The 27,718-nt window shown below is 46.6% G+C and overlaps 1 protein-coding gene across 1 annotated transcript in view; it reads right to left on the reverse strand.

Annotated features, from left to right (window-relative positions):
• Window positions 1-27,718, reverse strand: part of PGR (progesterone receptor) — a 57,318-nt gene that overhangs the window by 21,225 nt on the left and 8,375 nt on the right. The window contains exons 2-3 of the mRNA XM_081860212.1: window positions 26,963-27,114; window positions 14,519-14,635 (exon numbers count right to left, since the gene is read on the reverse strand). Of these exons, the coding sequence (XP_081716338.1) occupies window positions 14,519-14,635; window positions 26,963-27,114 (269 nt within the window). The remainder of the gene's footprint in view (window positions 1-14,518; window positions 14,636-26,962; window positions 27,115-27,718) is intronic.

Consider the following 27,718-nt stretch of genomic DNA (forward strand, 5'->3'; position numbering starts at 1 on the left):
TATGGCTGGATAATTTCTATTTCCCCTCATCAATGAAATGATTGTCACTCCTCATCCAAATGTTACATTTATTTCAGCTGCATTCCGCAAATTTACCTGTAATTTAGTGAGCCGATCCGCACTCCACCCTTCCAAAATGCAAGATGGCTAACAGGATCTATCCATTAATGGCAATGTTAAAATTTAACAGCTTCTGAAGTCGTGGAAAGGCAGTTACGTCGCCAGCTGCTAGGATCAGAAGGTTAGCACAATGGGCTCGACTTGTTTGCTAATGATCCACGTAGGCTTGCACTGCCTCTCTCTGCCAGCAGTAAATTTAGTTTGCAAAAACCCGGGAAGTCGTGAAGGCACTCGGGGCCAAACGAGATGTGACGTTAATTAGGCAAATGCAATTAACATCCCATGTCTATTGACTTGCAAACAGCAGGCATGGGGACGCGTGGCGGCCCTGACCAAAAAAAAAAATAAAATAAAAATCACATCTCACGGAAGCTGCTATTTGTGTTTCAAAGAACATTTCCACTGACTTAAATGGAAGTTTCCCTTGAAATGCAAATAGCAACTTCTAAGAGGTGCATTATTTATCCACACCACGGCAAGGAAAGAGTTTAAAAAATTTCCTCCCTGTCTCATACATCCATGGCTGCTCCCTGCAGCTTCTGTCTATGTAACAATACAAGTTACCGTATTTTTCATTCTATAGGACGCACTTTTTCCCCTCCAAAAATTAAGGGGAAATGTGAGTGCGTCCCAGGGATCGAATGCAGGCTCCTTGGCTTCAGCGATAGCAACGCAAAGCCTCTGAAGTGCAGAGGGAGTGCTCCCTCCATGCTCCGGAAGCTTTGCGTTGCTTTCGCTGAAGCCTGGAGAGTGAGAGGGGTCGGTGCGCACCGACCCCTCTCACTCTCCAGGCTTCAGGGATAGCCGCCTGAAGCCTTCGGAGCACAGCGCAAATTCCCGCTGCGCTCTGGAGGCTTCAGGTTCCTTTTGCTGAAGCTGGGAGAGCAAGACTCTACTGGCTTCAGCAAAAGGAACCTGAAGCCTTTGGAGTGCAGCGGGAACTCCTGCTGCGCTCAGGAGGCTTCAGGCAGCTATCCCCAAGCCTTCGGGGTGCAGCAGGAGTTCCCGCTGCATTCCAGAGGCTTCGGGTTCCCTTCACTAAAGCCTGGAGAGCGAGATGGGTCGGTGCACACCGATCCCTCTTGCTCTCCAGGCTTCGCTTCGCTGAAGAGGCGCTGCACAGTTTTCCCTCTCTGCGCAGCGCACCTTCAGCGAAGTGGGAGGAGAAATGGAAGGGGCTCCTGCCGCTTCGCTGAAGGTGCACTGAGCAGAGAGGGGGAGAATTTTTTTCCCCTGTTCTCCCTCTCTAAAACAAGGTGCATCCTATGGTCGGGTGCGTCCTATAGAGCGAAAAATACGGTAATTGCATTCACCCGATTGACATCACTTCTATGGCCCTCAGGGACTAGCAGTTTGCAGGAGGCCCACGTGGATGGTTGAGAGGGACCCTCGTTTGATGCATTCCTAGGCCATGCTATCTTTTTGACTCACATGACACGTGGTTCCCTACCGCCTGCCTATCCATAAGCAAGCAAGACCAACTTGTATTCTGTGGGACATTGTGGCAAACACAGTGCTCTTTTTCTAGAAAAAGAGGCACCTGAACTCAACATGAACGCCTCCCATGCTCTCAATAGTGCCCAACTGAGAGGTGTTGGAACTGAGTTTCGGCTGCAGAAAAAGCCCTGGGCAAATGTATTTCTTCTGGCACTGCTAGCCAGGGTTAGAGAATAATAATAATAATAACAATAATAATAATAATAATAATAATAATAATAATAATAATAATAATAATAATTTATTATTTATACCCTGCCCATCTGGCTGAGTTTCCCCAGCCACTCTGGGCGGCTCCCAATCAAGTGTTAAAAACAGTACAGCATTAAGTATTAAAAACTTCCCTGAATAGGGCTGCCTTCAGATGTCTTTTAAAGCTAGGATAGTGTTTTTAATATTCTGCTGGGAGCTGTCCAGAGGGGCTGGGGAAACCCAGCCAGATGGGCAAGGTATAAAAATAATAATAATATTTTATTAAATTATTATCATAGTAGATCTGCGCCTGGTTATATCCAAGCATGCAACAAATCCTTGCAGTTCATTATTCTGTCATCATGCATGCTGCAGGTGGAATGTCAATGGCGCAATAGCGAAGGTGACGCCCTATGCAAGTTGTGGACTACAATTCCTATCATCCCTGAATATTGGTCACATTCCCTGGGACTTATGGGTATTGTAGTCCACAACATCTGGAAGGCACCACAATGGCTGCCCCCAGTATAACTACCTGCAATTCTGGTAACCAGCACTGTGCAACTAACCATACCAATATGACTTCCCCACTGCCGGCATCTCCCTATTACATCATCTGAACTGGATATGCAACAGCTCTCCAAACGCGTTTATCTTACATGTCTAAACTGCACCCCTAGGCTGGTTTCCACACCAAAATAAGTGTTGCCACAGTAAAATCAAACTAACGATGCAATCCTAAACACACATACTGGAGACAAGGTCCCAACAGGATATAACTTCCAAATAAATGGGCATCAGATTATGCTGTTAATATATTGGGGGGGGGGCTTCCCTCCTTATTTTATAATGTTTATTTATTAAAACTTTTCAACAGACAATGCAATAAAAGCCAAACTCATCTAGAAAAGAAAAGAAAAGAGAGAAAAGAAAACAAACACACACAAAAGAAAGAGAAAACAGAGGAAAAGTGAAAGAAAAAATAAAAAGCCATCTATCAGAAGAAGATGCAAAGCCCTCTGTCTAGGATGTAGCTTAACCTTTGTCCCACACAAAAGGTGTTAGAGCCTCCAAGCTCTCACCTGGGAGCTTCCCTTTCTTCTCCCAGTCTTCCCCCACCCCCTGAGAAATCTTCCCTTCCCTGCCTCTCACCCTGCCTCTTTCATCACCCATCTCTTCACCTTCCTGTGTGAATCCTCATTAACACTTTTAAGACTGCAGAGGTAAGGTCCTCCAGTTCTTATGGAAAATGCTCGGGACTTGAGGTCTGGGAATTCTCCTGCGGGAAAACATTCTGCAGGTATGTTTGAAAGCCCATTTGTGCGTGTTGTTGCCATCGAAATGGATGAAATAAACCAAGGGATAACCAGCTGATTCTGAGAGATCACAAAGAGGCACCATGGAGGCCTTGTCCTCAATGGCAAGACCATGGCAGGACTCAACCAAATGGCACTTGTAGAGGTTAAAACACCCATCAGTGCCCAAACTCAATAGGTAAAAGTAAAAGGTAAAGGACCCCTGGACAGTTAAGTCCAGTCAAAGGCGACTATGGGGTTGTGGTGCTCACCTCGCTTTTAGGCCGAGGGAGCCGGCGTTTGTCCACAGACAGCTTTCTGGGTCGTGTGGCCAGCAGGACTGAACCTCTTCTGGCGCAACGGGACACAGTTTACCTTCTTGCCACAGTGGTACCTATTTATCTACTTGCACTGGTGTGCTGGGACAGAGCAATGGGCGCTCACCCCGTCGTGGGGATTCGAACCGCCGGCCTTCCGACTGGCAAGCCCAAGAGGCTCAATGATTTACACCACAGCGCCACCCATGTGCCAAACCACAATAGAGAGCTGTCAACATTTCAGGCCTTGCAGAGTATCATGAGTAAAAATAAAACTGAGCGTTAAATTAAAAGTGTTGCAATGTGATGCAACTACAATAATATAAATATACTGCTTCACATTTCTATGTGATTGTTTTGCAGCTGTATGGAAATGGATTTTGGGCGTTCTCCACCCTATTCATAAGCAGAGAAACTGAAGGAACCTTTCACCATATTCCTCTTACAATTATTCTTACCAGTGCTTTCCTTTTAGGAAAAAAGGTGCCAGTACTGCGTATACTTGAGTATTCCCAGAAAAAGCACTTAGTAGTAGTAGTAGTAGTAGTAGTAGTAGTAGTAGTAGTGGTGGTGGTATACTACTACCCTATACCCGTTAAGACCTCAGGGTGGTTCAAAACATAAAAATGCAATATAAAAAACACTAAATAATAAAAACAAAAACAAAGCCAACCCAATATTCCCCCCAGTTTTTCACTGTTACATGCGGCAATAGCATATTGATGTGAGTAGCAGTAGGCTAAGTCCCTTCTAATTCATGGGTCCAACAAGGATCCAATTGGCAATGGCCCCCTAAGTATGTATGGGTCATTAAGGTAACAAAGGAAGTGGCTCTGTGCCAGAGAGAAAATGGGTGCCCTCCCCCTTCAGCTGTCTAGAAAGTCAAAAAGGGCAAAGTTCTGTGTGTGCAGCCGAAGCTAGAAGCAGGCCAAGAGACAGAAAGATAGAACCATGCTCAATTTATGATGCATTCCAAGTCTGTGGCTATAGGAGAAGTAAGATTCTCTTCAGGGGCTAATGCTATGAGCCGCTCCATTGTGTATTATACAGACACCACAGTCTCTGCTGTCCCTCATTCCAAGGAAACTGAACCCTAGGTAAGCACCTGGAATCTTGCACCCCTCAGAGATTGGGGGAGGGAGTGCAACAATTCCCTCCTGCCTGCTACCTTTCCTCCTGAAGGCAGCTGAAGGCGGCATGCATAGTTCTCCCCCTCTCCCCACTGTGTCCTCACAACATCCCTGTCAGGAAGGTTAGGCCAAGAGCCAGCGACGTTCCTGAAGGTCACACTCAGTGAGCCCCAAGGATGAGTGGAGATTTGACCCTTGGTTCTCACCCATATCCTTGGCCAACACTCTAACCCAGGAGACACCAAGCTTTCTGAGCCCCATTGAGCCCCATTTGCTAACTAGAGAAGCTGACACAGGCACCATACCACTTGGAGACTCTCGTAGTTATGCAGTATATAAACTATTTAAATAAATAAACCTGCTCTAGTTGCTAGAAAACCATGCTTCTTTCAACTTCAGTAAGAGGGCTCTATGGGTGTGAGGGAACGGCCTCTGTGGGTGCTGTCATTGTGGGTTGCACAGTGTGTGTGTGTGTGTGTGTGTGTGTGTGTGTGTGTGTTTCTGTGTGTCTGTGTGTATTCCCCATGATGGCTTGAGTCCCGTGGAGAAACAATACATTGTACTGGATACTGTGCCGATACCAACTGGTAGCCACACACAAGCAGCAGATAACATCTGATTCATCTGCTCCTTCTTTAGGCATACCTATACCTGCCTGACCCCATTCTTCTTTCATAAAAAGCAGCTTATGTGGAGCTGAGGCAACATTGAAAGCCACACCCAAATGCCTTCAAATAAAAGCCTTACAAAGCAGTTCAAAACCCTGGTGTATCATCAAGCAGAATTTAGGAAAGGATACGCCAACGACTATGTCAGCCCAACATCAGAAAATATAATTTCTTTAGAACAGCCACGTATTTCTGACGCCCACGAATAGCCACTTGTTTCCAAAAACGTGTCAACTCTGACTGTAAATGATACCCTGACTTGAAGCCCTGGTGGCTGAGCGTCCATCAAATTCAATTGTTTCCTACCACAAGTTTCCACTTTCAAACAGGAGTGGCACCGTGGATATAGGGTTTCAAATAATCCTTGCCAACAGAAAGAGGCAGAGAACATCCCTTTTGTGATGGCCTGGGACTTGGGTTCGGACTTGGAACCAGAGGGGACTCCGTCTGCACTGGATCCTTTGCCTCAGGCATCATCTGAACCAAATCTGGGGCCTGATCCTGAAGAGTCCCAGTCTGCACAGGTTCCCCTGCAATGAACACCAAGTCAGGGGCCTGAGCCTGCCCTGGCTCCAGATGCGGGGATTACCTGGTTGCCTTCAGCTGGGCCATCACTGCTCCACTACCGGTTGGGTCAGGCGAGGCTGAGGCAGCCCCTGGCTCTAGTAACCCACCAACGTCTCCCGAGCTGCAGAGACTAAGGTCTGAGAGAAGGAGAGACCTGAGTACTTGCAGGAGGAGTGCTTGCCTTCGGGCGAAACAGGGAGGTGAGTCGCCGGGGGATCAGGACTGACAAAGATAAAAAGCTGTCGGACCCCACGCCGGGTTGCAGGAGCAACATTGCTGTATGCTAGATCCTGCCTGAGATCCTGTACCTGTCCTTGCCTGATTTCCTGCCTCATGTCCTGCCTTGGCCCTGTTGGACTGACTCCTAGCGGAACCTTTGGATTCTGGACCAGTCCTGGACTGCATTTCACGGGTTACCCCCGGGCCCAGCACACCTTTGAAGTTGGTCCTCATACTTGTTGTGGGATGTAAGCAGTCAAATACAACACTTCCTGTTTGCCCAGAGTGGACACACAGGGGCGATGTTACTCCAGCCAGGAGGACTTCCTGTCACATCTGATCTGGAGCATCCTCCCCCTGCGTGTGGCCAGGTAGATGGGCGTGACCCTGTGAGACCCCATAAAAGGGCTGGTCATGCAGCCATCTTCCCTTCCTTGTCATGTTATTCCATCTTGATGTATTTTGCTGCCTGCTGGCTCTCAGCAAAGCAGCACATGGGCTCATCCCCATATGGGATGAACTCAAACTCTCTCCTGTAACTACGAGCTAAAGCCTGCCTTCAGCAAACCTACTGTGAACTGAATGTAAGTAAACTTCTTATTACTTTTTAAGTAAGTAAGTAAGTAAGTAAGTAAGTAAGTAAGTAAGTAATTTTTTATTTATACCCCACCCTCCCCGGCCAAGACCAGGCTCAGGGTGGCTAACATCAAATATCAAATACATTAAAACACAATCAAACGACTGATTAAAATACAGCTTAAAAATTAGAATCAGGGTAAAATTAAATGACTGCCGACCGTGGGGTTGGGAACCTCAAGTATTCATCAGGGCCAGCTATCCATGTTGGTCCCACATGAGCCGATAAAAGGGCCAAAGAGGTATCTTATAGCGTCCCATAGAGGGGGGTCAAACTGGGCCCAGATCAAAGGCCAGGTGGAACAGCTCCATCTCGCAGGCCCTGCGGAAGGATGTCAAGTCCCGCAGGGCCCTAGTCTCCTGCGATAGAGCATTCCACCAGGTTGGGGCCAAAGCTGAAAAGGCCTTGGCCCTGGTTGAGGCCAGTTTAACCTCCTTGAGGCCCGGCACCTCCAAGATATTATTATTAAAGAAGACTGTTGTGTCTTTTTTTTTCTTTTTAAGAGGGAACAAAGGGCATTTAACAAGAACACACATGAAAGCTCATACCTATAACAAACTTAGTTGGTCTCTAAGGTGCTACTGGAAGGATTTTTATTTTATTTTATTAGAGCCCTTGTAAGTCTTTATAGGTTAAAGCCAGCACTTTGAATTGGGCCCCAAAATATATATAGTCAACCAGAATGGGTGCTATATGGTCTGACCATCTGGTCCCTATTATCAGCCTGACTGCTGCGTTCTGCACTATCTTCCATCAAAGGTAGTCTCAAGCCAAGCTCATTTCAGAAATCTAATTGTAATTACTGAAACTAGGCCATCCCCTTGGTTATTATACAAGGTGTTGCACAAACCTGACCAAGCACTTTTCACGCCTTCACCAGTTGGAAAGTAGACAAGACAGAAAACCTTGCCTGATTCACCTGCTATAACAACATAGTCAATGTCTAATGGAGGCAAGTAATTTTATCCTAAGGATACCTCACAAACATGTTGCAGGAGGCACCAGATGGCTGCACAAACTCCTCAGGTCCAGCTTGAGGTGTGTGTGTGTGTGTGTGTGTGTGTGTGTGTGTGTGTGTAGATTCTCCCCCTTCCCTGTCCCTGAGGAGCTGTGAACTCCATGCAGCAGTGTTTGGCTGCATTTGTTGGGAGTTTTTCTCTCCCAGCCTGCATCATTGCTCTTAGCGCCAAACCAAGGAACATTCTAGGCTCTGATAAGCATGATGGGAGCCCCACGAGAAATTGCGTCAACCACCCAGGCTCCTGCTGCATTACACATGTCGACCAGGGCTTTGACAAGAAAGCCAACCAGTCAGCTGTTGGAGGGGGGCAGACAAACCCAACTGGAAACATTCTGGTTCTCCTTTGGAGATGGACAACTGGATGGCTGCAATCCTACACATGCTTCCTTGAAAGTAAGTCTAATTGAACTCAGTGAGTGAGTGAAGGGAGGGGGGTGGATATTTTTTCCTAAGTCTTTCTTATGTTTTCTTTTACCAGAAAATAAGAAGAAGAATATCTGGATTGTGGAATATTTTCTTTGAGAATGAATAACAAAATGTTGAAGGCTATGTGTTTCTATATTTAGTCTCCTGAAATGATTTCTGAAACTTCCCAGCAGGAAGACTTTTATGTAAGTCTATGAACAGTACAATCATACCTCATGTTACGTCCGCTTCATGTTACGTTCTTTCAGGTTACATCCCGTGGCGACCCGGAAGTACCAGAAAGGGTGACTTCCGGGTTTCACCACTCACGCATGCGCAGACGCGCAAAATGATGTCACGCGCATGCGCAGAAGCAGTGAATCACAACCTGTGCGTGCGCAGACACGCCGCTGTGGGTTGCGTTCCTTTCATGTTGCGAACGGGCCTCTGGAATGGATCGCGTTCGCAACCAGAGGTGCCACTGTACTGGATCATAGCAAGGTTACAGGGAACCAGGCAGAGGGCCTTCTCAGTACTGGCACCCTCCCTGCTAGGAAAGACGCATATAAGATACCAAGGAGGATGGTCTAAAAAAGGGCCAAATTTCCTCCAAAACGATTCCTACACAGGAATATAATTGTCGTCCACATAACCTCCAGGTAAAGGCAGAGATAAACCCGCCTTTAATTATGAAAGCACAACACATAAGGGAGGGCAGTATATCGCCTCCCTGTGGAACGCCCTCCCTTCCGATGTCAAGGAGATAAAGAATTACACAACTTTTAGAAGACATCTGAAGGCAGGCCTGTATTGGGAGGTTTTTAATGCTTGATGTTATTATGTTTTTAGATATGCTTTAAGCTGCCCAGAGTGCCTGGGGAAACCCAGCCAGATGGGTGGGGTATAAATAATAAAATGATGATGATGATGATGATGATTACTACTACTACTGCTTCTATGCCTGTACTCTGAGGGCAAGCAAGTCTTGCATGAGAATACAACTCTCAAATACAGGAGCAAGATGCATTTTTGTTTCTTGGAGGGTGCTGTCATTATCACATGAGAATGAAGAATTCAACACCACACACACACACACACACACACACGCACACACACATATATATATAGTATGTATGTGTATGTATGTGTGAAGTTAAATCTGTAATGACATTAATGAATTTCAATAAAGTAACAAAGCAAGTTTTGACATGTAAAAAGCACATTTTAAAAAGTACAGTATTCCATCCACCCATCCCAATTTTTCCTAAAAGGTCTATTCTTTTCGGGGGAGGGGGGATCATCCCCAATAGTTTCAAAATTTCTACTCTTGAGTAGATATGCTAAATTAGGGCTGAACTGCAGCTTACCCAGCTCCTCTGTTTTAGGGGATTCTCTTACTCCGTTCTTCCATAAATCTCTTTTTACACAGCATTTCCCAGTACAGTGGTACCTCGGGTTACAAACTTAATTCGTTCCGGAGCTCCATTCTTAACCCGAAACCGTTCTTAACCTGAGGCGCGCTTTCGCTAATGGGGCCTCCTGCTACCGCTGCACTGCCGGCGTGCGATTTCCGTTCTCATCCTGGGGCAAAGTTCTCAACCCGAGGTACTACTTCTGGGTTAGCGGAGTTTGTAACCCAAAGTGTTTGTAACCCGAGGTACCACTGTACTGCTTTCTCATCTATGGAATGCACAAAAGTGACAATTTATGCCCAAATACCACCTGCTGACAAACTTATTAAGACGCCTTATTTGAAAGATTTATGCTTTGAAAATATAAACTCTTCCTTTCTCGTTTTGTTCGGAATTGCTGTTAACTTCCTATAATAACAATACAGCATGACAGAGTCGTCGAGGCTGTTGCTTGCATTATTAACCCATATTTTAAACTTACTGAACGGAGGCCCTTAGAAACCCATTTACAAAACCTCGTTTTCATTTTCTTCCACGCACTGTGATTCACAAATGTTGTGATTGAACTGCAATTTTAAATACATGTAACATATGAAAATATGTTAATCGCCGAGGTGTCTAAACCAGATTAGCGAAATTGCTTTTATTCTTGCGTTTTACATCACACGGCTCAGTAATTACATTTGCCCTCAAACACACTTCCCAAATCATATATTAATTTCATGTGCCAGCTGGAAAAAAATGGCTTTATTAATCCCATGCAGAGGCTACATTTCCCTTGAAAACATATCTCCAAGCCAATGTGCAGAATTAAGAAGGAAATCTGAAAAAAGAAAACAACTCTTCAGTGGAAAAGTACCCTCCTTGCATGCAGAAGGTGCTTGGTTCAATTTCCAGCATCTCCAAGCAGGACTGGGAGAAAACCCATCTAAAATCCTGAAGATACAGACTGCCAGACAGTGTAATACTGAGCTAGTTCGACCAATGATCTGACTTAGCATAAGTCAGTTACTTCTGAGTAGTACCGTAAAGTAGCTATACAAATTATTGGAGTATCCTGGAGAATCACAGCACCCCTCTGGGGTGGAAGCTGGGCTTTCTGTATGGAGCTCCTAGGCTGCCCAAACAACAAGACCCCATTCTTGGCCTCACTGGTGTGGTCTCAAGCAGGGGCAGAGCTACCTTCCCTGGCACCCAGAGTGGTGCAGGGGCAGGGCTAGCTGGCCCGCGGGCAGGGCTAACCGCCCGTACGGCGAGCATCCTTAGCTGCCGCCCGCGTGGCAAGTGTGGGGGCAGCTGTGAGCTGCCCGCACGGAGAGTGTCCCTAGCTGCCTGCCACCCGCGTGATGAACGTGGGGGGCACCACTTGCTGCCCGCGTGGCAAGCTTCCCTAGCTGCCTGCTGCCCATATAGCAAGCTTCAGGAGGGGCACCACTAGTCGCCCACAGCACCATCCCTAGCAGCCCGCCTCCCATGCAGCGAGCAGGGAGGGTGGTGCAGCGATGTCACCCGCCATCACAGCTGACACCCGATGTGCGCCACACACCCCGCACACGCCTTCCTCTGCCAGTGGTCTCAAGGAAACATTTGGCAGCAGCTTGGCTGCAGGAGATGCCAGAAGGAGGCATTCAAGACTCCACCCCAGTTTTGCGTACGGCTTACTCCTTAGCCTTTTCTTCTCTTGAAGATATCCCGCAAGGCAGTGGAGGTTTAGGATCAGACTTTTTCTTCTCCTAAATGGGCTAATTCCCCAGGCTGATGTGTTCTGTCTGCCCCTCACTTCCTTCTACAGCATGTTCAGAAAACACCTTCTTGACTGTTGGACCTACTATTGGTCTCATACACTCCATGCACTGGTGCCTGTCTTCGCATACAGGGGAAGTCCCTAATGCGCGAAATGTTTGAGATGCATTGGCTTCCCTCACTTGGTTTAGCCAATCGACCGCAGCCATTCCTGGGGTGTGCCAGCTGTCTCATGCTGACAGCTTCTAGGAGCCACAGGTGAAAGCTAAGATGGGGACCAAAGGTGGGCAAACCACACAGAAGGACAACCCCTTCTGTGCTTTTCCAAGGAGAATTGGTGTTTGCCTGATCCAGAGGGATTGGCCGTCCCATAACACCCCATACACCTCTGAGATGAGAGCTGTAGCCCAGGAAAATCTGGGGTAGGGAGTTAGAACCTTGCTAGATTTAGAGTCACCTTTCTTAGGCAGAGACTAGGTAGGGACGCGGGTGGCGCTGTGGGTTAAACCACCGAGCCTAGGACTTGCCAATCAGAAGGTTGGCAGTTCGAATCCCCGCGACGGGGTGAGCTCCCGTTGCTCGGTCCCTGCTCCTGCCAACCTAGCAGTTTGAAAGCACGTCAAAGTGCAAGTAGATAAATAGGTACTGCTCTGGTGGGAAGGTAAACAGCGTTTCTGTGTGCTGCTCTGGTTCGGACTAGAGGGCCCTTGGGGAAAGGAATTCCAGCTCTCCAAATCTTTGACTGTATCTACAGAAGGACCTTTAGATCCAGCCCAGTTTCCTTACATTTGATGCATTCCTTACAACTCTGGCTGTTTCCTGCGCAGCGACAGTATGCCAAGATATCCCTGTACCAGCCCTGCCACATCTGCGCTACCCCACAGGTCATGAACTTGCACAGTCGACGTGCTCCAGTCAAATCACATTTTGCCCAGTGTCCTCTTTGCAGCCTTGGGCAGCTAATGTTTATAAACCTTGAACTACAGTTAACAAATGCTAAACAGCAAATAATGACACAACCGACAAGCCCTTCTGTGCTTTTCCAAGGAGAATGAAAAGTGGCCTGCTATTAGTTTTCAATCAGCTGCTTGGTTTGTTTACCTTGAATAAGTGGAAGCACTATAGCAATCCAGTGATTCACCAATACTGGATTAAAAGCTTGTCCTTATAAGTGGAACTGAATAATGAAGACGTTGAGGCCCAGTTTGAATACAACACCAATCCATCTCTCCCCCCTGTTTAAGCTCCAGTCTCTTGGTACATCCAGCTCCAACCTGGCTGCTTACCCATGGTCTGTTCGAGGCTAGCAAATCAGGGGTGTAAACCACAGTGGAGAGTTGGCTTCTGAAACTCCGCTTGCTTTAACTATGGTTTGTAATTGCATTCCAACCCAGCACCCTAGTTTAACCCTTGTTTGTTGTGTCATTCCCGCCTAGTGCCCGGCAGAGATGTGAGGGATGAACGGTTTGAAGATCATCCACAAGCACTGAGGCCCTCACCAGGAGTTTCTCCATCTCCTCTCCTCACACTCTGACTGGCAATGGGCTCCTTTTCCTGCCCACCTCCTTACAGACAAGCTCTGTAAGGAGCCTTTATTTTCTTAAAGCATTTATTTGCACTCTGCACTTAGGCTCCCCAAGCAACTTGCAGAAAGAAAAACCCAACAGCAAAGCAATCCCTTCTCCCAAATTAGCCTTCCTGATAATATACCTAATAATAATAAGGCTGTACAGCCTCTCTGGACATGCACACATCCAACTAACATTGCAAAGTGCAGCCGTGCAACTGAATAGCCATAACAACTGCACCCTCCTGTTTGGTAGTTGTGATGCAGGAAAAGGGTGGTTTGCACCCCTCGCCATGACAGGATTCCAATCATCGCCTGTGTTGCCTGTCGCCTCTCCTGCCCACCCACAATTTTTTCTGCACATCTGACAATACAGCTGCTGCTGCTATAGCCCCAAAATGCAGTTCACTTTCACTGCCTTTAGCTGTTCTCCGGAAAGTGCTTATTACACTACTCATCAGGGCAGAAGCAGCTGCAGAGACCTCAGGAGAAAGAATTGCAATATCTTACTATCCATGTTTCCTGGGAAAGAGCAAATGACATGCTTCAATATCTACTTGAAATCTCCTCCTGCACTATGGGTAAGCAAAATCCATTATCAAGAGAGAAATGTCACACAGCCAGCCACTGTAATGAGAAGTTCTCTGTAATCATCAAGCGACTTTGCCGAAACTCAGCTTGGTTCCAAAAAGAAAGATGTTGTTGTTGTTGTTGTTGTTGTTGTTGTTGTTGTTGTTGTTGTTGTTGTTAATTTCTACTCCGTCCATCTGGCTGGGTTTCCCCAGCCACTCTGGGCGGTTTTCAACAGAACATTAAAAACAGAATAAAACTTCAAACATTAAAAACTTCCCTAAACAGGGCTGCCTTCAGATGTCTTGTCGGATAGTTGTTTATTTCCTTGACATCTGATGGGAGGGCGTTCCACAGGGCGGGTGCTACTACTGAGAAGGCCCTCTGCCTGGTTCCCTGTAACCTCGCTTCTCACAGTGAGGGAACTGCCAGAAGGCCCTCGGCACTGGACCTCAGTGTCCGGGCCAAACGATGGGGGTGGAGACGCTCCTTCAGATATACTGGGCCGAGGCCGCTTAGGGCTTTAAAGATCAGGACCATGAGTTTGAATTGTGCTTGAATCGTTTTCTGGCAGATGGCATGGTGGGGCACTGCCATTCAAATGGTGTCTGTGCACTGTGTCATGTGATTTATTATGCAGGGTGGGGCTTACTTGCCTCCCCCCCTTCAAGTTGGCACCCCTGCCAAGGCAGCATGGCAGCAGTTATGAGTTACCAGTCTCTGCGGCCACAGCAGGCGCTGTGATTCTCCAGTGGTTTGACTTCACCCCCAGAGGCACACTCCATTGTCTCTCAAGACAGATGGATGCCAACAACAGCAGCCATTAACAGTGTTCCTCCGCGATAGCTTAACCAATCAGTGTGCCCTCTCTCGTTTATATGCCACACTTTCTCCTTTAAACCCCACCCAAAGTTTGAATGGCATGATGAGGTCATAGCATGGTAAGGGTGGGAGCCTTTGTACCGTGCGACTGGCACTCTGGCAGACATCAGTTGTGAAAACATGAACCCGGGACCTCCTCCATCCAAGCAGAGGTCTGTCATGGAGCCTTTAGCTCAGATTCCTGCATTGCAAGGGGGTTGGACTAGATGACCCTCAGGGTCCCTTCCAACTCTACAATTCTATGGCTCTATGATTTTCTGAATCAAAACTCCCTACCTCCGAGCACCATGCCAGCTTGGCAGCATTTCCTCAAGCGGCACGCAGGGCAGTTCTTCCGGCGGATCTTGTCCACTATGCAGTCGTTCCGCCCGGCACATAAATAGTTATGCTGCCCTGTAAGAAAAAAAAAAGAAAGAAGATGGGGGAAATGAACACTAGATTACTGAGAAGTAAAAGAAAGGGCAGGGCAGGGCAGTTCAGAAAGCTAGGGTGAATAAAGCACAAAGCATCCAAACAAATCACTAAACTATAGCCTGGAAACAACGTTAGTCAGCTTCAATGTCAGCCTCCCTGATCTGTTTTGGAGGTGTAAACAAAATGTATAAACCGTCCTTCAGGCTAAATGCTCAACAACAACTGCTTCCAAAGTAAAAGGGATGATATTATTATTATTATTATTATTATTATTATTATTATTATTATTCTAATTATTATTATTATTCTAGCAACTAACTGGATGCTACCATCCATTCATCCGTCACTTAATCTCACATTAATTATTGTTTCTATCTTCTTGGTTGGGTAATTAAATGCCCATCGGAGGTGCTTTTATTAGCTACAGGGGAGGAGGGGGCAAGGAGGTTCAGAAGGGAACAGCCTTGGTACTGAGAGGCTAAACAGCCACGTTTCACTTGGTGTTTTCCCCTCCCCCCCCCCCCTGCATTGGGTCATATTAAAAAGGAACGAACCAATCTGTTCCTGTTTAACGTGACTCAACAGATGAAAAACTAGTATCTTATGGACTTTAACAATGTAAGGGTCACCATGACATTAGCACAGCGATATTATGATCAGTCAGTTGTTATTGGTGAACTGCTTCTATTATGGACGTGGACCTCGAGTGTATTTTTAAACATAGCCCTTGCTATCTAAGCTTGCACAAACTGAAAGGCAGTGAGAGAGAGAAGAAACAGGCTTCCTTCCCCCCCTCCCCCCATTCTTTTTTAGTTACTAACTTATTAAAGCCTGCTGGGAACCAGTGTAATAATAATAATTTATTTCTTATACTTTTAATATGTAATGTTTTATTGTGTTTATATATGTTGGAAGCCACACAGAGTGGCTGAAGCAACCCAGTCAGATGGGTGGGGTATAAATAATGAAAGGATGATGATGATGATGATGATGATGATGAAGAAGAAGAAGAAGAAGAAGAAGAAGAGGAAGAAGAAGAATCCCGGCCCATCTGACTGGGTTGCCCCAGCTACTTTGGGTGGCTTCCAACAAAATATAGCATCAAACATTAAAAACCTCACGATACAGGGCTGTCTTCAGATGCTTTCTAAAAGTCAGGTGGTTGCTTATTTCCTTGACATCTGATGGGAGGACATTCCACAAGGCGGGTGCCACTACCGAGAAGGCCCTCTGCCTGGTTCCCTGTAACCTCACTTCTCACAGGGAGGGAATCACCGGAAGGCCCTCGGAGCTGGACTTCAGTATCAGGGCTGAACGATGGTGGTGGAGACGCTACTTCAGGTATACAGGGCCCAGGCCATTTAGGACTTTAAAGGTCAGCACTAACACTTTGAACTGTGCTCGGAAATGTACTGGGAGCCAGTGAAGAACCTTTAGGACCAGTGTTATATGGTCCCAGTGGCTGCTCCCAGTCACCAGTCTAGCTGCCGCATTCTGGATTAGTTGAAATTTCTGAGTCACCTTCAAAAAAGTAGCCCCACGAAGAGCACATTGCAGTAGGCCAAGCAGGAGATAACCAGCACTTGTACCACTTTGGCAAGACAGTGTGCGGGCAAGTACGGGTCTCATACTAGCCTACCCCGCAAGGGTGTTGTGGGGATTAAAGCAGGGAAAGGAATGAACCAAGCGTGCCACACAGAGCTCCCTAAATGAGGTCAGTATATAAAAGTAATAAACAGTGACTTAGAGTAGAACCATTTAAACCAACGGGATGGGAATTGTAGTCTCAAAACATCTGGAGGGCCGAGGTTGAGGAAGCCTGAACTAAAGTAAATATTACTAAATTTCCAACTAGGTTTTCTCCCAGATCTACCTGGAGATGGCAGGGATTGAACCCGGGAAATTCTGCATGCCAAGCAGATGCAATGCCACTGAACCACGGCCCTTCATTACAGATGCCATTTGAGAAGGCCCAAGTTGGCTCCGCAAACATCAGGGGCACGGACTGCCCTGAAGAGGGTCAGCCACAGACTCGAAACAAATGGACTGCTCTGGGGTTTTTTATATCGCACATTAGACCTTGACCACAGATGTCCAATCCATCTGAAGCTGTGGAACCTGGCTTTAGGAGGTTCAAAGAGCAGCAGGGGACTGTTTGCAAAAGGGCTTTCAAAGAGCCCGGTTTTGGCCTCTGTAGTCCCAGCAATTGAGGGTTCAAAGTGCAGCAGCACCATCACCTGATATCATACTGGTGTCAGATGATTTGGCCTACCAGGGTCAGGGAAATAAGGATCCGTTCCACTTGCCAGAAAACGTTCCCCATCCCTGCTGCAGGCACTTATCCCTGGCAGCTTTGTAGTGCTTGGCCATTGTGATCTCTTTGTAAACAGGGTAAGAGCTTCCTTACACTAATATAGGCTGCAATCCTATACACACTGTTCCTTTGAATTCAGCAGGGCTTACTTCTGGGTAAATATGAATAGGCTTGAGCTGTCAGTTATCTGCACAAGGCGGAGGAAAAGGGAATCAAATCATGTCTGAAATAATTAGGAAACAATTTGCTGATTTGCCTAATGGAGGTAATTTGGACTCTCATTTGTTTCCCTAACTTATTAGTTCTAAACATGTGAATATCTGTATCCAGTTGAACAAGTTGAATAGATTTTGGGGGGAATAATAATAAAAAGTATATTTTTAAACACATATGCAGACACACAAATCATCTCAGGTTAATATCTGTGCTTTTAGAATGCAGAAACCAGCCCTTTGACCTTTGCATTCAAATTCCAGCATCTCCCTGAAGGGTAGAATGTGTGACTAAGAGGGGGGAAATATGCAAGGCATTTGCCTAATTTCAAAATTACAGTATGATATTGAACTGCCCCAACCCATCTGCCTTAGTATGCAGCAATACTTGAGATTCTTCTGGCCATATTCTAATCGGAATACCATTTTCCTGCTATGCTATCTCTCTGCCCAGCCTACCTCACAGAGCTGTTGTGAGGATGAAATGGAGAGGAGGTGAACAAGCATGAATGTCACATTGAACTCCTTGGAAGGAAGGCAAGGAATATAAGTGTAAGCATAATAAAATTAAAACAAACCTTGGTTTACTGTGATGTGTGACTGGAGACAAGGGTGCTGTTGGAATAGAATAGATCCCATTAGCAGCTGGAGCGGGTGGGACCACTCTAACATCTGGAGGGCCACAGCTTCCTCATCCCTGGTGCAAAATTATTTCTCCACCACCCAAAGTGGGCGGGGAAATATTGGAAATGACGAGAAGCTCAAAGGAGCCTGCCTGGTTCTGCTGGTGACTGCAGCAGACAGAGCGTGGTCCAAGCTCCACTGACTGCCTCATCAGTCCTGGCACACCTGTCTGCCCACCCATGTGAAAAGGAAGCAGCCTAATTTTGTTTATTTAAGGTATACCCCACCTTTGAAACAGGTGGTCTCCCATCCAGGTACCAACCAACAGCAAGCAACCCAACTGAGCCAGTGTCCTGGAAGCGACATTGCTGCCGCTTACCGAGACTGGGCAGAGGAGTTTGGGGCAGCCCCTATTTATTATACCCAGCAGAAATCCCCTTTGCACAATGAAGGAATAACTATGACCCTTCCCTACGACCACAAGATGGAGGGAGAAGAATTGCACCCACCAGGCCCAAGGATAGTTCTTTTGCATCTGTTCCAGGCCCTTCCCTGACTGAAGCCCTAGACACAGGCCCTCCTTGACCTCCTTTCCCTAACTTGCAAAGATCGGGAAAGAATTCCCATGGGTGCCACAGCAGTTCCAGAGTTGCTGGGAGCCATGGGAATTACAAATTACCATGGTTCCCACAAGTTTCCAGCACCTAAGGGAGGTGATGCTGTAGTACGTACTCAGTGAGAATCCTCCACCTTAGCGACTGAGGCAAAGGAGGCATGGGATAGGTTTAGGCTGGCTGGTGCAGTGGGGTTAAGGTGGGTGGGAGTCATCTGCTGCATAAAGAGACAAGGTCCACCCCACAAGCTCACTATCTCAAGGAGGAAAGCATCAGATACCAACCAGAAATTATTAAGCTCCCTAAATACAGAATGGTGCTGAGGATTGGTTCCTTTCCCCCTCTTCAGTCCCACAATAAATACTAAATTGGGAAACTTCCAAGTCAAGAGCCCTGTGCTTTGCTTGCTTCCAACAGCAGCCATGTGCAAAGCTCCAAAAATAATGATTATTGTTCTACTGCAAGAAATATATTAGCACAATACATAAAGCACGCATCTGTCAAAAGTGAACCACGGTACCTATTGTGCAGATGCAAAGGTGAGAGAAGGCAAGCAAAATGAAATAGCACCCAATACAACGTTGGCAGATAATTGGATTAACTATGGAAACAAAACTGGGGCCGTTAATCATGGTGTGCAGGGCAGAGTTGCTTCAGAAGCAGATAAATGGGGGAGCCAGAAATTGGTTTCCAAAAGGAGAGTTGCCAGGGATGCAAACTGCACAGGAGGGTCACCTAATCCCAAAATATATTCTCATAACATGCAAGTGGTCTGGTCAATACTGGATAGCATTGCAACCTCCCTCCAGCTGCGTTACTGCTGCATACCAAGGGGAGGGGGACGAGGCAGTGGCAAGGTGGGTGCGGTGAAAACACACCAGCAGGAGGGCAGCATTGATTCCACCAGCGTGCCAACACTGCACCAACCTTACTGCCCCCTATCTCAGTATGCAGAAATGTCTCAGTTGGAGGTAGGCCAGGTGAGAGGTGCAGCACCACCTGTCTGCTGCTGGGTCTGCAGGATCAAAGTCTGTCCTGGAAGACAGTCCAGAAGCTATGGAACTATAAACAGCTTGTGACACAAGTACCTGAGGAAGCATCTTCCCCAGCACCAACAAACTCAAGATGTTTTGATCAGGAGGAGATGCTCTGCTGTCCATAGCAGAAGCTAGAAGGGTGGTGGCAGGGCATTCTTGGTGGTAGCACCCTGTCTACAGAACTCCCTCCCAGGTGACATTTTGTTTCCCCCAACCACTGATATCTTCAAACAAAGGCTCAAGTTAATCCAGGCATCTGTAACATGAACTGTAGAGTTTGGGGCTCGTGGTTTTATAGTTATCTGTTGCTACTCTTTATTTGTCTTGTTATTTTATTTGTATGGTATGACCGGTCTAGTTTTCCACGTATGTTAACCCATTCTTAGCTCCTATATGCAGGAAGCGGAAGTATAAAAGTATCAAATAAAGTCATAGAAGCCTTTATTTTAATTCACCCGTCCGCGTATTCTGCTAAGCCAACTGGCCAGGAGATTCCAGAGTGTAGCCCAGTTCAGATGGCTCATTTCCAGAAGAAGAACCAAACAGGATGGAATCCTACTGTCTCTGGAAGCCCACTGGGAAGAATGGCAGGCTATAATTAGAAATGACAATGATAATGATATACTGTTTAGCTGATCCCCTCCAGTTATCCTTGGGTGCCCCCTTCCAGTCATTACTCATCTGGAGGGGGCTATTCCAGTGAGGCTTTGAATCTAGTGGATCCCAAGCCCTCATCTTCAAGCACAGACCCTGGAATGGGTGTGGGGATGGGAGAAGTATTTCAGCCTTTGCATAATAGGAAGTAAAAATGTTTTCTTTCCAAAATAATAATAATTACCAAATGATGGGAAGAGGAAGAGGGTCTATTTCTACCTTCCAACCCTGATGGTGCAAGTCTAGCAGGGCTTCAGATCTGCCTATCTGCCTGTCAGGGCAACTTTCTCCTCCCACTGAGCCTAAAGGACTGCTCTGTAACAAAGAGTCTTGCTGGCACCAAAAAGGCGAATAGATTTATTGCAGCACAAGTATCGTCCCGCTTCACCAGATCCCAGATTATGAATGTTTATGCCACCATAAATCATTTAATCTTAAAAGTGCCAAAAGGCTCTGTGTTGTTTTTGCTGCAAACACTGCTTTGTTTCTGCTGCAAAAAAAGTTGCTGCTTCTCTGGTAACGGGGATCCAGAACATCTTTTCACGGGGAACGCCGGCGGTGTGGGTGGGTGGGAGAAGTTACATGGTAACAAATTTTGACACAGCCAAGGGAGCACAGGTTCACTTGGTGAAAATGAGCTCCAAGCCCAGTGCCAACATCAAAAAATCCTTCACACAGGGCAGGAGTAGCAATGCCTGCCAACTGTGTGGACCAAGGATCCAGCTGATGATTCAGAGAGCCTCCTCCAAGCTGAGACTGCCAAGTATGGAAACTGCGGTCGCCTTAATCAATACGACAAACCAGGGTAGGGAACCTCAGGTCAAGGGGCTAAATATAGCCCTCTAGGCCATGGGTAAGCAAACTAAGGCCCAGGGGCTGGATCCGACCCAATCGCCTTCTAAATCCGGCCCACGGACGGTCCAGGAATCAGTGTGTTTTACATGAGTAGAATGTGTCCTTTTATTTAAAGTGCATCTCTGGGTTATTTGTGGGGCCTGCCTGGTGTTTTTACATGAGTAGAATGTGTGTTTTTATTTAAAATTCATCTCTGAATTATTTGCATAGCTGTCAACTTTTCCCTTTTTTTAAGGGAATTTCCCTTTAAAAAAGGGAAACGTTGACAGCTATGTGCTGGTATTGTTCACCCTCCTCTGCTGTGTTCCAGCTTGTCAATATCCTTCTTAAATTGTGGTGCCCATAATTGAACACAGAATTCCAGATGTGGTGTCACAGGTTTCCCACTACTGGTCTAGAGATTCTGGACCAGTCTTCCAGAAACTGTCAGCATGTGACAGCAGCCACAACCTGGAAAATGGCTTTGACTGGCTGGCTAAAACAGGTGATGGTATCTGCTGGGTATCAAACCCTCAGTGAATTAGGAACTTCCCCTGTATGTGAAGACAGGCTCTGGCAGATTGACTGGATGAGACCAACAGTGGGTCCAATGGTCAAGGAGGTGGTTTCTGTGTGAGCTGTAGAGGGGCAGATGGGGCTCATCAACCTGGGAAGGTAGCTCTTCTAGGAGAAGGTAAACTCTGACCCTAAACCTGTGCTGCCTTGAAGGATATCTTCGGAAGAAGAAAAGGCTCAGGAGTAAACCCTGCACAAATCCAGAGTGGACTCCCTAAGAAGGTTGGATGGTATCTTTCACATCTCCTTCTGGCAACTCCTAGAGCAAAGCTGGTGCCAAACATATGGCTCTGCTTTCCTTTGGACCACATCAGTGATGCCAAGAGGGGGTTCTTGTCATCTGGGCAGCCCAGGACCTCCATACGTACTGCCTAGGATTGCACCCTGTGGAGGTCACTTCGGTGCAGCTAATGCAGCAAAGACAACACAAGATGCAGTCATCACAAGTAACGGGTCTCTGCAGCCACAGCAGGCGCTGCAATTCTCCAATGGTTTGACTTCACCCCTGGAGGCACATTCCATTTTCTCTTGATGCAGACCAAAAATATTCTTCTAGACCAGGGTGAAGGGCCACCAAAGAGTTCAAAGAGGGAATACAAATGTTACCAAGAGTGCAAACTCTTAGCAGATGGTTTCCTTTTGCTGCTCTAATTACTGGGTTGCTATGTACTGACATGGGTTGCTATCAGAGAACCTGTTTATTGTACATTCCTCTTGAGTGGTTTGCACAAAGTTTATGGGAAGGCTATACAAGACTGACAAACAGCCAAACATCCTTGCTGATTTATTTGCGGGGAGGCTCTTATTTGTTTCAGAAAATGTAGTTTGTTGCGCAAGAACCCCACAACCACAACACAATTTTTGCATACACAAAATTGTGAGGGGCTGGAAGCAGTGATTCTGAAACAGTGATTGCCACCAGGATACTACAGTTCAATTGTATCAAAGAAGCGAAACAGAAGTAACTTGGAACTGTCCGCTTTTAGTCATGTCATGCTGTTAGAGATATCTTAGTCGTATTAAACCTGCTTAGAGATGTGAGGGCATTCAGGGAGAACCGAAACTACCTGCAACATTCTTCTTTTTGAAGTCTGCAAAAACTAACTGCATTCTAAGTTGGGAAATCGTGGGGATGGTGGAGCACTTTTTCCTTGGAAATCTAACAGTGTACTTCCTTTACAATGTGTCCAATTTTTCACTGCAAAACTGGAAATCATGTTTTTGTGTATGCAAGTTGAGGCACTCATGCCAATTCTGCACCAGAGCTGTTATTATTAATACCCATTTCATGAATCACAGAATTGTAGACTTGGAAGGGACCTTGAGGGTCATCTAGTCCAACCCCTTGCAATGCAGGAATCTCAAGTAAAGCATTCATGACAGATGGCTATGCAACCTCTGCTCAAAAACCTCAAATGAAGGAACCTCCCTTCTTCCGAGGGAGTCTGTTCCACTGTCAAAGAGCTCTTACTGTCAGAAGGTTCCTGTGGCACCCCTCTAGTCACTGTTTTCCAGGATGACAAGGAACCATTAATGACTACTCTTTGGGTTTGGTCAGCTAACCAGCTACAAATCCACCTAACAGTTACCTCGCTCAACCCACATTGTACCAGCTTCCTTGCCAGAATATCTTGGGAGACTTTGTCAAAAGCTTGACTGAAATCAAGATACACTATGTTCACAGCATCCCCTTGATCCACCAAGCTTGCAACTCTATCAAAAAATGAATGTAAGTACACAGTATTTTTCGCTCCATAAGACGCACCTGACCATAAGACGCACCTACTTTTTTGAGGGGGAAAGCAAGGAAAAAAATATTCTTTAAACAGAGCACTGAGCAGAGCCTGTATGCATCCCAGGCTCTGCTCAGCGATCCCTTTCATGAGCCGCATGGAGCGTGTGTGCGGCGCTTGCTGGTTTTTCCCCGAGGAGGGAAAAGGGCAGCCCATCACTGACGGGCTGTCATTCTCCCTCCTCGGGGAAAAGCCCCCAAGAGCCACACACACGCTCTGCGCGGCTCTTTAAAGGGAGCGCGGCTCTTGGGGGTGTTTGCGGGAGGTGGGGAAAGGGACAGAGCCGCGCGCTCTGTCCCTTCCCCCGCCTCCCGCAAGAGCCGTGCGCTAAGCCAGAAGCCAGGACAGCAAGTGGGATCACGACGCAGTGATCCCTCTTGCTGTCCTGGCTTATGGGATAGCTGTGCACAGCCTCTCCCGGGATGCGGGATGAAGGCTCTCCCAAGAGCCGCACTCCCTTTAAAGGGAAAAACACACACTCCACGCGGCTCTTTAAAGAGAGCGCTGAGCAGAGCCTACCGCCTGCATTCGCTCCATAAGACGCAAACACATTTCCCCTTACTTTTTAGGAGGGGAAAAGTGCATCTTATAGAGTGAAAAATACATTAAATTGCCTCGAAGTAACACAGGTAGAAAATGATTTGGGCCAATACGGTACTTGCAAACCATAGGATATGGTTTTTGCTTGTGTGTGTGTTTTGTAAACACAGCCATGCTTTCACACTGAATTTGCACGAGGGCAAAACCCTGTATTTCTGAAGTGAGCAGCCCAATTTCCCCATTTGCAGGTGACACCCACCCGCATCTGAGCAGACACCACCTTGAAGAGGCATTTCGTGTGTGTGTGTGTGTGTGTGTGTGTGTGTGTGAAGGGAAGATGGGGAACAGCACCTGCAGTTTTTATAGCAAACTGTATTTTTATAAAATGAAAAGCAGAGCAACCTATTGCCAGATTAATGGGGGCATCTTTTTCATCAGTCAAAAGGGGAAAGAATGCAGCTCAGTGGGCAGGGCTGCAGAGGATCTGTCAGGCATGCAGGAGGTCCCGGTTTCAACCCTTGCTTGGTGTCTCCAGAAAGGGCTGGGGAAATACCTTGACTGGAACCTGTTTATCTCCAATGCAATTTAAAAAATCTATGCGAAGTTGTTGAGAGTAGCCAAGAGGCGCATGGGGGCAAGGTGTCATCTGTTTCTCATTAAGATCTGCATCAGGAGAGGCTGTGGAATTCCTGAGCTGGTGCCTAGATGAGATGGGAGGATAGATGAGGAAACACCAGCCAAGATTGGATCCTGGCAGGATGGAAGCACTGTGGGTGACTTGCCATACTTGAGAAATTGCTCAACCCTGGATGGGGTTGCTCTCCCACTGAAGGAGCAGGTTCACAGTCTGAGGGGGCTTCTGGATCAAGACCAGAAAACCTCAGTGGCTAGGAGTACCTTTTACCAGCTGTGGCCGGTGCAGCAACTGTGGCTGTTCCTGGACTGGGAAACCTTAGCCACAGCAGTTTGGTTACTTCAAAACTGGATTAATGCAATGTGCTCTATGTGGGGCTTCCCTTGCACTTGATTCAGAAGCTGTGGCATGGTTGCTGGCGTGAGTCAGAACCTGGCAGCATGTCACAACTCTGCACTTGTTTTTGCACTTGTTTCTGATGATCAGCCAAGTCTAAGGTGTTACTATTGGGACCAGTTTACCTGAAATACCGCCTCTGCCACTTCAATTTGCAGAACTGCCGCTGTTACAGATACCTCATAATACTCATCTCTGCATTTGTAAGAAACTGGTCTTTTAGTGTACAGCTTTCCACTTTGGAACTCCTTGTTGATTGACTGCAAGCAAGCAAGTGCCTTCACTGTATGCTCTCCAGTTCCTGCTTAAAACATTTTTGTTTAAGCAAGCCTATCCAGACCTGCAGAATGCTGGCATGCGTTTTAATCTGTTTTTAGCATACTGTTCGTTTTCCTTAATTCCTGAATGTTTTTAATGATGCAGTTGTATTTAACCGTTTCTTACTGGCGATTTCACTCTTTCATTTTTTTGGAAGTTTTGTTCCAATCAAGTGGTATATAAATCTTGTGGAAAATAAAGAAATATATAAAAAATAACTCTCCTGGAAAGCCACTGGCGGTCAGAGTAGTCTGACTTAGTAAAGGTCAGTTTCCAAACTAAGGATTTCTATTTGTGCAACAGGACTTCTCTCCCCGCAAAACACATGTTGGGAGAGTGTAGTGGGAGAAGAGCAATAAAAGTGCTATTATGCAAGTTGAAATCTTTGTCCTGGCAGGAGCATGACTTAGCGCTGTTTGGCACGCAACCCTATGTTACTAATTAATTTAGCCAATTACTTATGCAAACATTGCAATCCCAGTGCATGCAAACGAGATGCTTGCTCATTATCCCCTTCATCAACACCCAGTTTCAGAATGAAAGCACTGAAGAACACAAACCAACAAAATGCTCATGGACTAGCTAGATGTGGAGCTCAGAGCCAGGGAATTGGTGGTGGAACAATGATGAGTGGTCAGAGGGAGAAGACTGGGAAGAAGATGTGACAGGCGTTGAAGAGGCTAACAGGGTATAGTGAGCAGGAAGAGTCTGGGGCAGACAGCAGTCCAGAATCAGAGGCAGGAAAGGAGGGAGCCAGGAGAGAGGGAGAGAGATGGGGCAGGCTGGTGAGGAAGCCAGGGAGTCCTGCTGCAACCAGCTCCCCTCCTCCCTGGTCTCCCAGGTCCAGAAGAGGTATGAAGAAGAAGGAGCAAAGGCAGGCAAGACAACAGAGCCTCAGATTGTTTGGGAAGGAACTGGGGGAGGAGGAGACTTAGGGAGCTGTGGGGAGGCAAGGACCTTCTATCCCCACAACTGCCTCATGGGGGAAAAGTTCTACCAGGAAGAGTCGCTGTTCTCTGTAGGCCTGGCCTTGTTTCTTCAAACTTCACTGAAACTGTGTGAGCTGTTGTTGACCTGCTCCTGTTACCTTCTCCTAACACCTGACATTAGATCATTACCGCAACACAAAAGCAATCCTACACTGCAAATAATCTCTGAAATCAACATAGGGGACAGGTAGCCCCCCAGATGTTGTTGGACTGGAGCGCCCATCATCCCTGCCAACTGGTCACGTTGGCTGAGGGGAGTTGGCTGAGGGGAGTCCAACAACATCTAGAAGGCTCATCCCTTCTTAAATGCAAGACACACCAACAACCATGCTAGAAAAGTATCCTTAAGTTAATCACATGACTTGCCATAATTGTGAAGTTTATGTTATTTTTTAGTTGCTGTTTTGTTAAGTTGTTTTTTTAGATTGCAACTGTTTTATTGATAATTTGTTAATTGTTTTATATGATGTATGCTGTATTCGCGATGTGCTGTTATGTTTTATTATGTTTTGGTTAATTATTGGTTGTAAGCCACTTTGAGGTTCATTTGAATGAAAAGTGGCATAGAAATGCAATTAATCAATCAAATCAAATCCCTTAAAAGTTTTTTTAAGACTTCTGTTTCATATTAATAATTCCATAACAATTCCATATTAATTATTAGGCAACCATGATAATGATAAGGAATGTATAATTCTTATTACTCTTGTATATAATAGTTATTACACATTCCATGAGGCAACCACAACAATGAATGACACTGCACAATACCTTCCATGGCTCTCTTGAAGAAGACTTTGCAACTTCCACAGGTAAGGACTCCGTAATGGCAGCCCGAAGCTTCATCGCCGCAGATGAGGCAGATCTTCTGAGGCAACGATTCAAAAGCATACTGAGGACTCTGGCCAGCATCTGCATCTGACCTGGAGAAAGGAAACAAAAACGAGAAGCGTTAGAATCGAAATGTATCACGGATAAGGCAGGAGAAATGGCAAGTCTTACTTTGCAACGGACAGCCAACTTTGCAATGGCAGAAATTTGGACAGAAAAACATCCAAGTCCATAAACACCAAAACAGTGGTCCTTCAACAGTTGTGAGGTCACCCCTATGCCAAAACTGATGAGGCATTGGCAAGTGTGTTTCTCCAAGAAACTCCAGCAAGTGCAGAATGCTGCAGCGAGGCTCCTCACGGGGTCTCTGCCATGGGAGCATATTCACCCAGTGCTTTTCCAGCTGCAGTGGCTCCCGGTGGAGTACAGGGTCAGATTTAAGGTGCTGGTTTTGACCTTTAAAGCCCTTCACAGCCTAGGACCCTCGTACCTATGGGACCGCCTCTCCTGGTATACCCCACGGAGAGCCTCAAGGTCCATAAATAGCAGGACCCTAGTGGTCCCGGGCCCTAAGGAAGTTAGATTAGCCTCAACCAGAGCTAGGGCCTTTTCAACACTGGCTCTGGCCTGGTGGAACGCTCTGCCTCATGAGACCAAGGTCCTGCAGGATCTGATTTCTTTCCGCAGGGCCTGTAA

This window comes from Podarcis erhardii (assembly GCF_964252035.2).
Source record: "Podarcis erhardii genome assembly, chromosome: 4".
Taxonomy (NCBI): Eukaryota; Metazoa; Chordata; class Lepidosauria; order Squamata; family Lacertidae; genus Podarcis; species Podarcis erhardii.